Raw genomic sequence first — 16,495 nt, 5'->3', positions numbered from 1 at the left:
GAGTGACCATCGGGTTCTTGGTCACCTCCCTGACCATGGCCCTTCTCCCCCGATTACTCAGTTTGTCCGGGCAGCCAACTCTACGAAGAGTCTTGATGGTTCTACATTTCTTCCATTTAAGAATGATGGAGGCCACTGTGTTCTTGGGGACCTTCAAATGCTGCAGAATGTTTTTGGCACCCTTCCCCAGATCTGTGCCTCGACCCAATCCTGTCTCGGGGCTCTATGGACAATTCCTTCGACCTCATGGCTTGGTTTTTGCTCTGACATGCACTGTCAACTGTGGGACCTTATATAGACAGATGTGTGCCTTCCAATCAATTGAATTGACCACAGGTGGACTCCAATCAAGTTGTAGAAACATCTTATGTATGATCAATGGAAACAGGGATGCACCTGAGCTCAATTTCGAGTCTTATAGCAAAAGGGTCTGAATACTTGTGTAAATCAGATATTTCTGTTTGTATTTTTAATACATTTACAGAAATGTCTAACTTGTTTTCACTTTGTCATTATGGGGTATTGTGTGTAGATTGATCAGGATTTTTAACATTTGTAAATCCATTTTAGAAAAAGTCTAAATGTAACAAAATGTGGAAAAAATCAAGGGGTCATAATACTTTCCGAATGCACTGTATGTTTTGATTTCTAAGACATTCTAAGGTTTGTATCATTCACAACTCGTTTAGGACCCGTTTCAAATTATCACTTTTACGGTGATAGCCACCTCATATGCGCTCACTCTCGCTCCGGAATGGGAAAAATATCCATTCTATTTTATTCATCTAAGTTCAATTATATTATTCTTACTTTAAATCATGTAAAATAATGGCAAAAGACTTAAGCATATCTTGTCTGCTAAATGAACAAGCCTACAGCCTATGGTATGGCACATAGCCAGATAACATACAGTAGGCCAACTCATATTCTGTTCTTCTGAAAAACATTTTCTTCATATCATGTTCATTTAGACCTGCCTAAAATAAAATATGTATGACATTAACCGTCTGACAAAATGTCATGACCACCACAGTCCATTGTATGTGGAGTGGTACTGGGGAGTTGTCAGAGTCAAAGATAGTGTCTGTGTGTTTGGTCATGTCTTTTGCGATGTGGTAATGCTTCACATAGGATACCAAACTGGATGTTATTTTGTGGTAAAGCTCAGTGTAGTATTTCTGGTAAATGTATTATATACAGTATAATATACAGGATATTATAGTATCATTCTATAATTTTCAAAATGTTGTAGTTATTCATAGTAATAATAAACTGAGTGGCTGTTGTATTCTGTGTCCAGTGGGTGACTTCATAATATTTTTATGCATTCAATTTATGGGTTGATACAGCTGGGTTCAAATAGTATTTGTATTCTTTCAAATTCTTTCAAATAGCGTTTGATTGACCCTGCCTTGTGTGCCCGGCGTTTGCACTTTTGGGACTATTCCATTGGTTCCATTGCGCCAGGTAAATTCAAGCTATTTGAACCCAGATCGGATGGTGAGTGGTGGTGTATGATTGTCCATTGACTGTGCTGCGATATTGAACAGTGACGGTGAATGGCCTTTCTTCCATTATGGTATCTGGTCTCTGAACACAGTCTGTAGTCAACACAAGCGCTGTAATTGTCCGACTGAGTTTCCACGTTTCCGTATCGGAAAAAAAAAAAAGTCACAAGATGTCCGTTGGCGTGTCGTGGAGCCATATGTGCACCTGACCTCCTTAATTACCTCCGAATATGCCACACAAATTAATCTCACAAAGACAGAGCCGAGTCCACCATGGCTGTTACATAGACGACGGTTCCCCCCTAGGGGTTTGTCTGTTACAGAGCAGTCGATCTGAGGAATGAGAAAGAACCCTGTGTGGATATGGAATGGGGTGTCGAACTCATTCCATGGAGGGCCTAGTGTCTGCTGGTTTTAGTTTTTCCATTCAAATAAGAAATTAGACAACCAGGTGAGTGGAGTTCCTTACTAATTAGTGACCTTAATTCATCAATCAAATACAAGGGAGGAGCGAAAACCTGCAGACACTCTGACCTCCATGGAATGAGTTTGACACGTGCCCTTCAAAGTGCACTACTACTAGTGGGCCCTGGTCAAAAGTAGAGCTCTATGAAGGGAATAGGTTACCATTTGAGACGCAACCACATCTCTGTCTGAACACAATACACTCCGTCTTTGTAGCAAGTCTAAAGCACAATGCACTTCATTCCAGCACAGCTGCCCAGACCAACCGTAGTGAAACAACTGGTACCTGAGTAGTTAATGTTTTCTGTGCACGACTTGACATAATTCAATTGGATGGCATCATCATCCTTAAGCCCTGAAGTAAGGTCCCTGATGGGGGAGGTTGGGGCAGGGTTGGAGAACTTGTGCGCCATGCACATTACGCTCGTCTGGGCCTGGGAAAGCATAGCAGAATGTGTCTCTTAGAGCAGTGGAGGGGGAATGGAAGGATGGAGGAGGGGGGGAAACAGATGAGTGCTGATAGAGCTGGACAATTGGATTTGTTCTGGCGTTTGGGATAATGGTGCTTGACACCAGACAACAGAGTACGAAGTTAAGAGCATGTCTTAAAAAGACAACCACTCACCATGACCAACATCAGTAAGCCAATAACAGCTCTGTTTGTCTTTGGGATGCCCCGCCCACACATCTTCAATCGTCCAATACAAATCTGATCCTTCCTCAGGTGCCCCTTCAACTCAACCAATAGGAGCTTTGTCCGCTGACTTGTTTGTCTGATACCAAACTCGAAGTCCTCTTGAACGGAAATAGAACCGGGAAAGAAAGTGATCTCTAGTGTTCTGAAAGAGTTTTTTTCAAATCTTGACAACCGGTCAATAATCTTCTTTCTTGTTCCAAAAATATTCCTAATGTCCAATTTATCGTTCAGTGAAGTTATGTTGCTAGTAATAACCTAAACACATTCCAACTCACGTCTTGTCATGAAGCTCAGCGCTTCAAGCTAAGCCCCCCGACATGTCCACCCCTCCCTCTAGGTCGCTCCCCAACTGGGCATTTCAGTCACATCTCGCGCTTCATCTGTCCATCAAACGTGTAAAACAAAAACTAGCTTACCCATTCCATAGCAAGCTGCTTCAAATGTGCTAATTGGTGGAGTAAATTCAAATGTAAAACCTATGCTGATTTCACAGGTAAAACATTTTTTGAAAAAGGAACTATGAACTGTTCATGTCGTAACACTGGAAGTGAACGGAAAAACATAAAATAAGGGCTGGAACGATTGGAAAATAATGTCATGGTTCCAGCCCCTGGAAAGAATCAAATGTGCCCACTCCGAGACGGATCAAATGTAAAAAATAACGACTGACTTTCCATACCGTTGGGGCACAGCTTGCTGTGTACCACATTGGTCTGTGCATCAGCCAGTCTGCCAATCAGTGAGCTCTGTGGCTCAGTCGGCCAATAGTTCTTTAGCAGATACTCTTATCCAGTGCAATCATCTTAAGATGGCTAGGTGAGATACAACCACAACCTCATATCACAGACAAATATACAGCATACGAACATTCCATTCCAGCCAAACAATGGATATATAGTGTTTTGCAAAAATAATTACATGAATTTACAATCTGAGAACAAATAATATTTTTACACACATATGAAGGTACCCATAAGCAATCATTTCTGATGAAAAAACAGATTTCAGTGACAAACCGATGTCATGACAATAGTATAAATGAGGTGAATGTACTGATGAGGTGATTGTCTGACTCAGTGTGTGTATATCTGTGAAAGTGATGTGTGTGAATTTGTTGATCTAGAAAACAGTGTCAAGTTTGAAAAGAAAAACAATGTTTTCAAAGGTATAATCCAAGTAAGACAAGTGAGACATGAATCCTACATATACATGCCGTGTAACCCTGGTCTTGCATGCAATATGAATAGCACATGTGCCACTGTCACTGTTTTGAAGAAAAAATACATGTCATCCAACGATAGATACATTCATTGTACTGTAAAAAGACTGCAATTAATTGAGTGCTCAATTAATGTACATGCATTTGTGCATACTTGATTTAATTTCCCGTACAGATAAGTTTACCCTCCAGCTACGTATCCAATATATCTGAAGTTAGGTAAGGGTATGTGTGATGCAGAAGTAGTGGTATGTTTTATAATCAATAGAAACATGCATTACTCAAAACTACATTAGTTTAGGTGTAAACATGGGAGAGAAACTGGCAATTCAAATCATATCTGAGGAAATATATGAACTCTAAATTCTTTACAGCAGAGAATTAAGGATTTTCTCTTAAAGAACTTGTTAGTCCTTAATTGACTTTTATTCCCAAATTAAGTGTGTATTCACTGCATAAAACCAAGAAATTGTAACATAGTTATTATATAGTGTACAATATTGTGCAAGTACATTGATTAAATGACAGACTTGTCTGTGCTGCTATATAGTTATATGTAATTGCATCTAATGGCTACACAGTGTTCAGCTCTGCAAATAAGAACAACATAAAAGTTCACTCTTCCAAAAGGGTTCTTTGGCTATCCCCATAGGATAAACATTTTCGATTCCAGGTAGAACCCTCAGTGGTAAGTGTTCTACCTGGAACCAAAAAGCGTTCTTTAAATGGTTATCCTATGGGAACAGCCAAATAACCTTCTGAGGCTCTAGATAGCACCTTTTTGTTGTAAGAGTGTAATTCATCTTCTGAGCAGTGTGTGATACTATGGTCGTGTTAAAGAGGAACTGACACTGTTTTATTCAAATATGTTCATATACACTACCTACTCATTCAAGAGTTTTTCTTTATTTTTACTATTTTCTACATTGTTGAATAATAGTGAAGACATCAAAACTATGAAATAACACATATGGAATCATGTAGTAACCAAAATAATGTTAATCGAAATATATTTTATATTTGAGATTCTTCAAATTGCCACCCTTTGCCTTGATGACAGCTTTGCACACTCTTGGTATTCTCTCAACCAGCTTCATGAGGTAGTCACCTGGAATCCATTTCAATTAACAGGTGTGCCTTGTTAAAAGTTAATTTGTGGAATTTCTTTCCTTCTTAACGCGTTTGAACCAATCCGTTGTGTTGTAGTGTGGTTAGTGTGAAACCACAGTGTGGTTTCTAAATGTATATGGCAAGGTAAGAGATTGTGGATGATAAAATGTAACTTACAAAGAGGGAAATACGTAAGAGGACTATCCGTACCAAACTTTAAATTGCATTTCCAGATACTAGCCTTTCGTCCCATCCTAAATTGGTTTAGACATGATTGTACTGTCCCCTGGCTGAGTATAGAGAGAAATATGATGTCTCCCATTGCCCTGTACGAGGTGGTCTTCACAGATATATCCTTCTTCACTGATATAAACTATGGTTTTGTCCTATTATTGCACACACAATCTCTATTTGGCGCAAGATTTTTAAACAATGAAACTGGGATGGCATACTAATACTCCAATATTTGCAATCTGGAGGCGACCTTTTGCATCCCCCCAGTGGTCCAAATGTGGAATCTGTATCGTTGCCGATATCATGGACAGTAATGGTTTGAGAACATTCCAAGATTTGAAAAAAATAAACACATTACCAGGCAACTCCTTTTTTCCTATACTTACAATTTATGTAATCTATGCTGGCCTATACCAAACCATCTAATGATGGTATTGATAAATTATCTGGGCTCCCGAAAGGACTGATCTCAGTAATATATAAACTTTTGGAAATGTCATATTCTGAGCTAGCCATTAAAAAAGTATGTTCCACAGATGTAATTGAATCTGAACAACCCTCCAACTGAAACATAATGTGGAGAAACAGGACTTTGGCATCCCGTAATCCAGACCATCAACTAGTAATGTTTTAATTTAGGCCAACTGTTCACTGGGTCACCTAAATCAGGTAGGCACATTCCTTCATATGATGTGGGAGTGCCCTGCAATTAAATGCTTCTGGGACAAAGTGCATGAATGTAAATATCCAATGCATCGCATCTATGTTATTTAACAATTATAGCTCCTTGAATATCTGAATAAATCAGAGACGCTTACTGCATGCAGGAAGCACTGCCACAAAAAAAGATGTTGGCTATTAGATGGCATTCACCTCACTCTCTCACAATTTGCCACTGGATAAATTTACTATTAGAAGTTATAACATTCTAATAATAGACAGCGAGAATGAATGGTTCTAGTCAAGAAACAATTGAGGCCTGGACAAATATACTTGACTAAAGAATAATCTCAGCTAAAGCCCAACACGTACAAATACAAACTATAAAAGCCCAAACATACAAACAAAATACAGTTGACGTCGGAAGTTTACGTACACCTTAGCCAAATACATTAATTCCAGTAAAAATTCCCTGTCTTAGGTCAGTTAGGACCACCACTTTATTTTAAGAATGTGAAATGTCAGAATAATAGTAGAGAGAATGATTTATTTCAGCTTTTATTTATTTCATCACATTCCAAGTGGGTCAGAAGTTTACAAACAATCAATTAGTATTTGGTAGTGTTGCCTTTAAATTGTTTAACTTGGGTCAAACATTTCAGGTAGCCTTCTACAAGCTTCCCACAATAAATTGGGTAAATATTGGTCAATTCCTCCTGACAGAGCTGGTGTAACTGAGTCAGGTTTGTAGGCCTCCTTACTCACACACACTTTCAGTTCTGCCCACAAATTGTCTATAGGTTTGAGGTCAGTGCTTTGTTATGGCCACTCCAATAACTTGACTTTGTTGTCCTTAAGCCATTTTGCCACAACTTTGGAAGTATGCTTGGGGTCATTGTCCATTTGGAAGACCCATTTGCGACCAAGCTTTAACTTCCTGACTGATGTCTTGAGATGTTGCTTCAATATATCCACATAATTTTCCTGCCTCATGATGCCATCTATATTGTGAAGTGCACCAGTCCCTCCTGCAGCAAAGCATCCCCACAATATGATGCTGCCACCCCCCGTGCTTCACGGTTGGGATGGTGTTCTTCGGCTTGCAAACCTCCCCCTTTTCCTCCAAACATAATGACGGTCATTTTCTGAGGTCTTGGCTGATATCTTTTGAATTTCCCATGATATCAAGCAAAGAAGCACTGAGTTTGAGGATAGGCCTAGAAATACATCCACAGGTACACCTCAAATTGACTCAAATTATGTCAATTAGCCTATGAGAAGCTTCTAAAGCCATGACATCATTTTCTGGAATTTTCCAAGCTGTTTAAAGGCACAGTCAACTTAGTGTATGTAAACTTCTGACCCACTAGAATTGTGATACAGTGAATTATAAGTGAAATAATCTGTCTGTAAACAATTGTTGGCAAAATGACTTGTAAAGATGTCCTAACCGATTTGCCAAAACTATAGTTTGTTTACAAGAAATTTGTGGAATGGTTGTAAATCGAGTTTTAATGACTCCAACCTAAGTGGATGTAATCTTCTGATTTCAACTGTATACACCGAGTGTACAAAACATTATGAACACCTGCTCTTTCCATGACAGATTGACCAGGTGAAAGCTATGCTTCCTTATTGATTTCGCTTGTTAAATCCAATTTACGAGTGAGTTCATGTTTAAGTGTGTCACTGTTTTTACTCAACACTATTACAAAACATAAAACCCACTTGTCCTTACTTTCACTCGTGCTGTAGTGAATGAGCAACCAAGTGTATCGACAGCCCTGCTTTTTTATTATTATTAGCAGCTTGTTGTGTCTATTTTAATAGAGGAATATTTAACTTTCTCTGGTCATGAATTTCTGAACAAGGCAGATGCGGTGCGACTTCACCATCGGGTTGAAGACGGTGTCCCCTCTCTCTGGTCAGCCTCACCGGAGGAAAGGAAGGAGAGAGCATGGGCCGTGAGAGGCCCATGCTCTCTCTCTCCCTCCCTCCCTCCCTCCCTCCCTCCACTGAGACGAATGCGTTGTTCAAAACAACTAGGAAATCGGAAATCTCAGACTTCCGAGCGTTCAAGACAATTGGGAACTGCGAAAAAGAGATCCGACTGGGAAAAATCGTTTTGAATGGTCATCCAACTCAGAAATAATTTTAGTTCTATGGCGGGGAGAAACTATTTAATCCATTTTAAAATAACTAACGTAACAAAATGTGGAAAACGTCAAGGGGTGTGAATATTTTCCGAATGCACTGTATGTATCGAATCATCTTGAAAGTTAGCTTGCTAATTCCTTGATCCTGCTTTGTAGTACACCCCTCTGTCCTGCACTAAAGTCAAGCCTCTGAACACCTCAAATAATCACTACTGTGATCCCTTCCCAACACTAAGTAGTCCTATCATTCCCATTCCCAATAATGTTACTATAAATGTCTTTATTCAAATGTTTTGGTTAAAATGACTGGTCTTTGGTGGTATTTTAACATGCTTTGACGTCTGCGTCTGGTCCGCACCTATACCGTGTGTCTCCCACCCTCCTATTTTCCAAGTCACCAGCCTCCACTGGTATATGTAATTCCATGTGAAGAAGGCATGTAGCTCAAATGTTTACTCTAACTTGCTCTAGCGCACACTTTTTGGGCTCTATGCACTCTCACTTTCGTAAAAATAATAATAGTTTTGAGTCGGAATAATGTTTTGGCCAGTACGCGTCCAGCATCCCCTTTTTTTAAATAAACATCTGTTACATGCCATGATGAAAACCAAGTAAGGAAATGCTCTGCTTGGTAATTGCAGTCTTTCCTTTTCCAGTAAAAGGAAAGACTTCCATATTAGCAAGGCATTATACAGTCATCTCTACTCTGAGAGCATAGGCATTGGGAGCTGTCTGCCAATGAGTGCACCAGTTTGTCTGCATGCCAAGGATCACTATACTGATCCAGGCTAGAACTGCTGATGCACAACGTCTCTCCCTTCCTCTCTCTCCCACCATCTATCTGTATTTGTCCATCCTGTTCCTCTCCCTCTCTCGTTTAAGTGTATGCACCTCTAGTGTCTCGTAACATGAGTGGGTTTCAAATCAAATACAATGGTATTTGTCACATGCTTCTTAAACAACAGAGAAATGCTTACTTACGGGCCCTCCCCAACAACGCAGAGAGAAAAATAGAAAAATATCAACATAAATACACAATGAGTAAAGAACGATAACTTTGCTATATACACACACGAGGTACCAGTACTGAGCCGATATGCAGTGCTGTGAGTTTATTAAGGTAGTTATGTCCATATAGCTAGTAGGGGTAAAGTGACTAGGAAACAGAATAGATAATAAAACAGTAGCAGCAGCGTATGTGATGAGTCAAAAGAGTTAGTGCAAAACGGGTCAATGCAGATATTCCCGGAAGCAGAGCAAACAGTCTATGGCTTGGGTGGCTGGAGTCTGACAATTTTTAGGGCCTTCCTCTGACACCTTCCTGGTATAGAGGTCCTGGGTGGCAGGGAGCTTGGCCCCAGTGACATTCTGGGCCAGACGCACTACCCTCTGTAGCGCTTTACAGGGCACAAAAGAAAATAAACCAAGCATCACACAGTTCTGCTCCCTAAATTCCCTTTTCCGTCTCACTCACTCAATTGCATTCTGTCTTGTCTGCTAGCTTCACACGCACAAGCGCTGTGTGTGTAAAGAAATGAATGCTTAGAAAAAGGTATCTAACTGATGGGATAGGGTTAGGTGAAAGGTTAACAGTGTGGCTAGGGTTAAGAGTAAGGTTTAAAATCTGATTTTAATAAGCAAAATTGTAGAAACAAGCATGGTTTATGACTTTGTGGCTGTGGTAACTAACGTTAGTGACAACCCTACTTTGCGAACTGCTAATGGCATTTAGAATTCGTTAGCCTAGGCTATTAGCCCCCTAAAAATAGACAGTTCCACACTGAAAATATGCAAAAACATTAGTTTGATAAAGACAAAGTGCGTATTTTCATCAGTCATTAAGCCTAGGCCTACTCACCAGACAGATGTCCTGGACATAATTCATCCCATGCCATGTTCAATGTACAATTGTTCATCCATGTAGAAAATTCCAAGGAAAAAGCATAATAAAGTCAATTGAACATCTGTATATCGAAAAGAAGACGTTCTAACACTACAAAATGGTGTCTTTCAACTTGCCAATTTGAGCACCGTTTCAAATAATTACTGAAAACAACTGTTCCAGCCATAGTACTTTGTTCCATTTTATTCTGTTATATTAAATAATGTTTTACACTATAAAATAGGTGTTCACTGTGATAAGGGCTCTGGAAATAAGATTGTCTTGTCTGCTAAACTAACAAAACAAGTCTATGCCAATGCACAGCCATTTTTACATTTTAGTCATTTAGCAGACGCTCTTATCCAGAAGGCATTGATTTTCATAACGATCCCCCGTGGTAATTGAACCCACAACCCTGGCGTTGCACGCACCATGCTCTACCAACTGAGCAAAACAGGACTACTTTATAATATAACCAGTTGATGTTACAGTTCCAATAAATGGCACTTGTTTTTTTTAATTGACTCATTTATTTACTACATGACCCAATATGCATTGAGAACGGGTTTCCACTGCTCCAGAGTCCAATGGCGGCAAGGTTTACACCACTTCATGGTCAAATTGCTGCAAAGAATCCACTACTAAAGGAAACCAATCAGAAGAAAATACTTGCTTGGGCCAAGAAACACGAGCAATGGACATTCGACTGATGGAGAACAAATTTGAGATTTTTGGTTGCAACCGCAGTGTCTTTGTGAGACGCAGAGTAGGTGAACAGATGATCTCCGCGTGTGTGGTTCTCACTGTGAAGCATGGAGGAGGAGGTGTGATGGTGTGGGGGTGCTTTGCTGGTGACAGTCTGTGATTTATTTAGGTTCAAGGCACACTTAACCAGCATGGTTACCACAGAATTCTGCAGCGATATGCCATCCCATCTGGTTTGCGCTTAGTGTGACTATGATTTGTTTTTCAACAGGACAATAGCCCAACACACTTCCAGGCTGTGTAAGGGCTATTTGACCAAGAAGGAGAGTGATGGAGTGCTACATCAGATGACCTGGCCTCCACAATCACCCAACCTCAACCAAATTGAAGAAACTCAAATATATTTATATTTGTTTAATACTTGTTTAGTTACTACATGATTCCATGTGTTATTTCATAGTTTTGATGTCTTCATTATTATTCAACAATGTAGAAAATAGTAAAAATAAAGAAAAACCCTTAAATTAGTAGGTATGTCCAATTTAGCAATTAGGATTCATCATCTGTAAAGGTTGTGATAAATTAGCCATTGTTTCTCACTTTTAGCATATAGATAAATGCACACATATTTTTTTTCAGTGCGAGTACTTGAACAGTCAAAAAAGGTCACATGCCTGTCCAGTCTCAGCATTGACTCCTGTCAAAATAAAGGTTAAATCAAATTTTAAAAACACACGTGCGTGAACACACACATACACACTCCTACCACAATTGCGAAGTGCAAAGACTTCAGTCAATGACCACAAACACACGCTAAATGTACCATAGAGCACACACACAAACTCTTCTTGACCCTACCACACACACACTCCTGATGCTACCAAATAGGACCCTAACAGATGCAGTCCTGAGCCTAACACAGATATATAAATGTGCCCCTGCAATGGACCACACATATAGTTCTCACCTAGGCACAAACGAGCAGTGCTTGACTTGCACTGGAATAGGTGCAGGTACTGTTTATACTGAGGTGCAGGAGCTCCACAATACTTTTGAGCTAACATTCTATAAGAGGAACAGGAGCTCAAGCAGTAGAAAATTTGAGATGCCGGTACTCCGCTCCAGTGAGCTCCTGCCCAAGTCAAGCACTGCAAATGATCTCCCTCGCCCTCCATTTGGCAAATCTGACCATAATTCTATCCTCCTGATTCCAGATTACAAGAAAAAATGAAAGCAGGAAGCACCAATGACTAGATCAATAAAAAAAGTGGTCAGGACTGTTTTGCTAGCACAGACTGGAATATGTTCCAGGATTCCTCCGATGGCATTGAGGAGTACACCACCTCAGTCATCAGCTTCATCAATAAGTGCATAGACGACATCGCCCCCACAGTGACCGTACGAAGCAATGGATTTCAGGAAATATCTGCACTGAGCTAAAGGCTTCCGCTTTCAAGGAGCGGGATACTAATCCGGACACTTATAAAAAAAATCCTGCTGTGTCCTCAGACGAGCCATCAAACAAGCAAAGCGTCAATACAGAATTAAGATCAGATCCTACTAAATTGTCTCTGAGCTTGAAAACTATTACGGACTACAATGAGAAACCCAGGCGTGAGCTGCCCAGTGACACGAGCCAACCAGATGAGCTAAATGTAATCTGTAATAGCTACATGTTTCAAGCAGAACACCATAGTCCCTGTGCCCAAGGAAGTAAAGGTAACCTGCCTAAATAATTACCACCCCACTCACGTCGGTAGCCATGAAGTGCTTTGAAAGGCTGGTCATGGCTCACATCAACAGGTATCTCAGATACCCTAGACCCACTCCAATTTGCATGCCGCCCCAAAAGATTGCGCAATCTCAATCGCACTCCACACTGCCATTTCCCACCTGGACAAAAGGAACACCTGTGAGAATGCTGTTCATAGACTACAGCTCAGCATTCAACACCATAGTGCCCTCATAGCTCATCAATAAGCTAAGGACCCTGGGACTAAACACCTCCCTCTGCACATGGATCCTGGACTTCCTGACGGGCCACCCCCAGGTAGTAAGGGTAGGTAACAACACGTCTGCTACGTTGATCCTCAACGCCAGGTATGGTAACTGCTCGGCATCTGACCGTAAGGCGCTACAGAGGGTAATGCGTTGGGCCCAGTACATCACTGGGGCCAAGCTTCCTGCCATCCAGGACCTCTATACTAGGCGTTGTCAGAGGAAAGCCCCAAAAAATTGTCAGAGACTCCATTCACCCAAGTCATATATTGTTTTCTGTGCTACTGCATGGCAAGCAGTACCAGAGCGCCAAGTCTAGGACCAAAAGGCTCCTTAACAGCTTCTACCCCCAAGCCATAAGACTGCGGAACAATTAATCAAATGGCCACCAGATTATTTACATTGACGACACCCCCCCCCCCCCCTCCATTTGTTTTTTACACTGCTGCTACTCGCTGTTTATTATCTATGCATAGCCACTTCACCTACATGTACAAATTACCTAAACTAACCTGTACCCACGCACACCAACTAGGTACCCCCTGTATATAGCGTTGTTATTGTTATTGTGTTACTTTTTTATTATCCTTTACTTTATTCGGTAAATATTTTCTTAACTCTTCTTGAACTGCACTGAGTTACAGCATTAGGCTAAGATCAAGAATGGTCATGAGAGTCAATTCCCTAGACCAGGGATGGGCAACTGGTGGAACCCGGACCCCCTTTTGTAGGCCCACGGACCAATTTCACACAAATTGGGTACTCAGTCTGGGTCTCAACTTACTGTTGAGAGTTAGAATAATACAATACACAAGGTGCAATTTCAAAAATGTGGTTGTGCATCAGCAGTCACTCAGTTAGCCTATGTCAACTAAATGTTTAGCGGCCAGCTATCTAAAATCGTAGTAAGCATGGTCGAATTACTGACCTATTGATCATCTGTTATCATTTGCCTCCATTTTATTGCAAAATGTGTAGAACTGCATGAAATTAGCTGTAAAACTGCTAATGTTTCTCTCCGCTCCATAGCAAAATGTTTAGAATTGCAGCAAACTTGCTTTAAAACAGAAAAACGTTCACTATGCCCCATGTCAAAATGTGCAGAAAATGAATACTTTTTAAGTATCTCTGCTTTCACGAGGGGGTCCACTAAAATGTTTTGCTAATGGACTGATGTGGATACGCAGACCCACTGCGGCGCCTCATGATGAGTTCCATTTCTTTGTGGCCCCCACCCCATCAAAGTTGCCCACCCCTGCCCTAGACTATTGGTCACCATTTCATTTGAGATCCATTTGCTTTTGGGTTTGGGGCATCCATCCCCTTTAGGTGTTATTTTGTTGTCCTCTGGTGAAACAAACGTCTTTCATTGACTTAAAAACAACCACTTCTCCAATTAATCTAAATTAAAGGATTACCAGACTTACATACACACAGTTACTCATCTGTGAAGAGAGTTGTGACATGGAAAAACACATGAAAGCAAAACCATACATTTTGCTCCATTACAAAAAGACTGGCTTAAAAAAAATGGTATTAAATTGTGAGCGCTAAGTCTTGGAAATGGTGGACTACTTATACTCAAATTACTTGGGCGAGACTGATAAGTGAGACACTTGAGATGCTCTGAGCATATAATGCTGTCTACCTCCATTTTTATCTTAGGGCAATAATTTTTACATAAACGGTTTGGATATTAAAATTAATAAAATTGACTTGATATTGGATTATTTTCCAAGGTGTGAGCCAGGTGTGCTTTTTTTTATTTCTATCCAGTATTCTGCCAGAGACTTTTCTCAGCAAATGTTTCAAATTGAAATACTGTAGAACAAAGGGAACAAGTTATGTATGTGTGTGAGTAAAACAGACTTCACATAGATATTTTGGTTACTTACACAAACGCGTGGTACAGTAGCGCCCATCCTCTCGGTCTCTCCAGGGCATCATAAATAAGGGTTTGAATTCTTCGCTTCCTGATGTTATTCCGCTTAACGGGTCGCGTGTACCCCAGGGGCGTCTTGGCCAACAGTCCAAAACCCTGCGTGCTCCTTTTGAAATCTTCCCGACCCGGAGCCACCAACAAGAGAGCTCCATCTTTGTCCACCCCAGCCTCTTGGTCCAAGTCCACGGGCAGGGCTGATGACTTTTTGTCCCTCTGCTCCTCTGAACCGTTAGCAACATTTCTGGACCTGATCCCCATGTTCACTCGTGATCCTTGGCGCCTCGCTTATGGAGATCTGGTATGAGCCGCATGTCATGATCTGAGGGGATAAATCAAGATGACTTCAGCAGAGGGTCATTTAAGGAACTGGTCCCCTTCATAAAGGGAGGTGCTCCTCAGTCTGACTGGTGAGAACATAAAGGGTGTGTGTGTGAGATATATATATATATATGGGAGGGGGGGCTATAGCTACTTTGCACACTTGACAATGTATTAGTGAATAGCTCATGCAATTGAATAGCTCAGCTTATTCAATTGGGTGCTGTGTTTGCAGCCAAGGCTATCAATTAGGAAGCGTGCCAGAGTAGGTTATTAATGCCTAGTGATGAAACAATAATGTAGCCATGAATGGAAACATTCGACCACATTAAGAAGATTCGAGCAACAATTGGCATGTTATTTCATAACCCTTAACAGACTGTCAACAGTTAATAGGCTACTACACCTTGTATTTCCATCGCTAAAATGTGAAAATAACTGATAGAAAAACATAGGCTCGGCGAGCTCACAACACTGGCTAAATTATCCATGAGGGACGAAACGTCCACAGGGAGTTGACCCGTAGCCTACCCATGCTCCAAAGCCGACTGCTCCCGACAAAGCATGATTTATGTCGCGGCTTCCTCCTTCCAGTCTACACCTGCCGCTCCCGATAAAACCAACGCTGTGATGAGAGGTGGGGTACGGATGAGAAGTCTTGCGTGGAGGAGGAGAAAGGAGTCGATACGGAAATTGAAGCATCAACGACACAAGGTAAAGATTCCTTTTTCTTACAGTGGCGAGAACAAGTTGCCTGGCTACCCAGACGATCTGTTAGGCCACGCCCACGGACGTGGAGCGCGACAGAGCAGCAGTATAATTTAGTGTGTAGCCAGAACCGACGTCTGTACGTCTTCAACCTGGGCTGCAGCACAGGAGACTTCTGGAGCAGGGGATGCATTGCTGACATCGCATCCCCGACCGCTTTTGCACGTCCGCACAATTATGTAAATATCACATGATTATCAAATTAGATTCGGCACTGCCTATTTATTACTTTTATATTGTGTTAATGGTTCGTGATAAGCAAAGCAAATTGTAATTAGGAATTTTATAGGCTCCTGAAGTAATACAAAAAAAATATATGGACGTCAGTGGGCGCAAATAGGATTTGCAACACCCACTGGGCATACAGTGGTTTTCAAGGTAATCAATGTAGGTGTAATCAACGTGGAAAATACATTGGATTTGAAAAAACGTTTTCTTCTCATTTCAACCAGCAGTGTAACATTGCAATTAGGGTAAATTGTCAATTTAAATACATTGACTACATCTGACTAACAGGTTGTTACATGAATCTAATTTCAACATAATCATCAGAACTATATATACCTTGAAATTGCGATGAGAATTCCACATGGAAACATTAAAGATATTTTTAATCCTATTCATGTATTGGGTGATTGAAATGAAGTGGAATTCTATATTTGATTAGACATTTTATTTGAGGTAGTCTATGCAAATGACTATGGAAGCTGATCAATGTCTAAATGTAGCTCAGCTGAATCAACATAGCTTATTTTCAAAGCTAAGCAGGGCACATAGTCTTGCATGCTGACCAGGCCGCACCAACGTACGCACATTGATTTTGCCCACCCACA

The 16,495-nt window shown here is 40.8% G+C and overlaps 1 protein-coding gene across 1 annotated transcript in view; it reads right to left on the bottom strand.

Annotated features, from left to right (window-relative positions):
• kcnq3 (potassium voltage-gated channel subfamily Q member 3) overlaps positions 1-15,778 on the bottom strand; it is a 161,400-nt gene extending 145,622 nt beyond the window's left edge. Inside the window, exons 1-2 of the mRNA XM_090243467.1 lie at positions 15,426-15,778; positions 14,530-14,895 (exon numbers count right to left, since the gene is read on the bottom strand). Of these exons, the coding sequence (XP_090099593.1) occupies positions 14,530-14,834 (305 nt within the window). The 5' untranslated portion in view covers positions 14,835-14,895; positions 15,426-15,778. The remainder of the gene's footprint in view (positions 1-14,529; positions 14,896-15,425) is intronic.
• Positions 15,779-16,495: the final 717 nt, after the last annotated feature.

This window comes from Oncorhynchus mykiss, chromosome 8, assembly GCF_057628025.1.
Source record: "Oncorhynchus mykiss isolate SJ-2025 chromosome 8, ASM5762802v1, whole genome shotgun sequence".
Classification (NCBI taxonomy): Eukaryota; Metazoa; Chordata; class Actinopteri; order Salmoniformes; family Salmonidae; genus Oncorhynchus; species Oncorhynchus mykiss.
The sequence above is the reverse complement of the archived record's forward strand: the minus strand, read 5'-3'. Positions and strand labels throughout refer to the sequence as shown.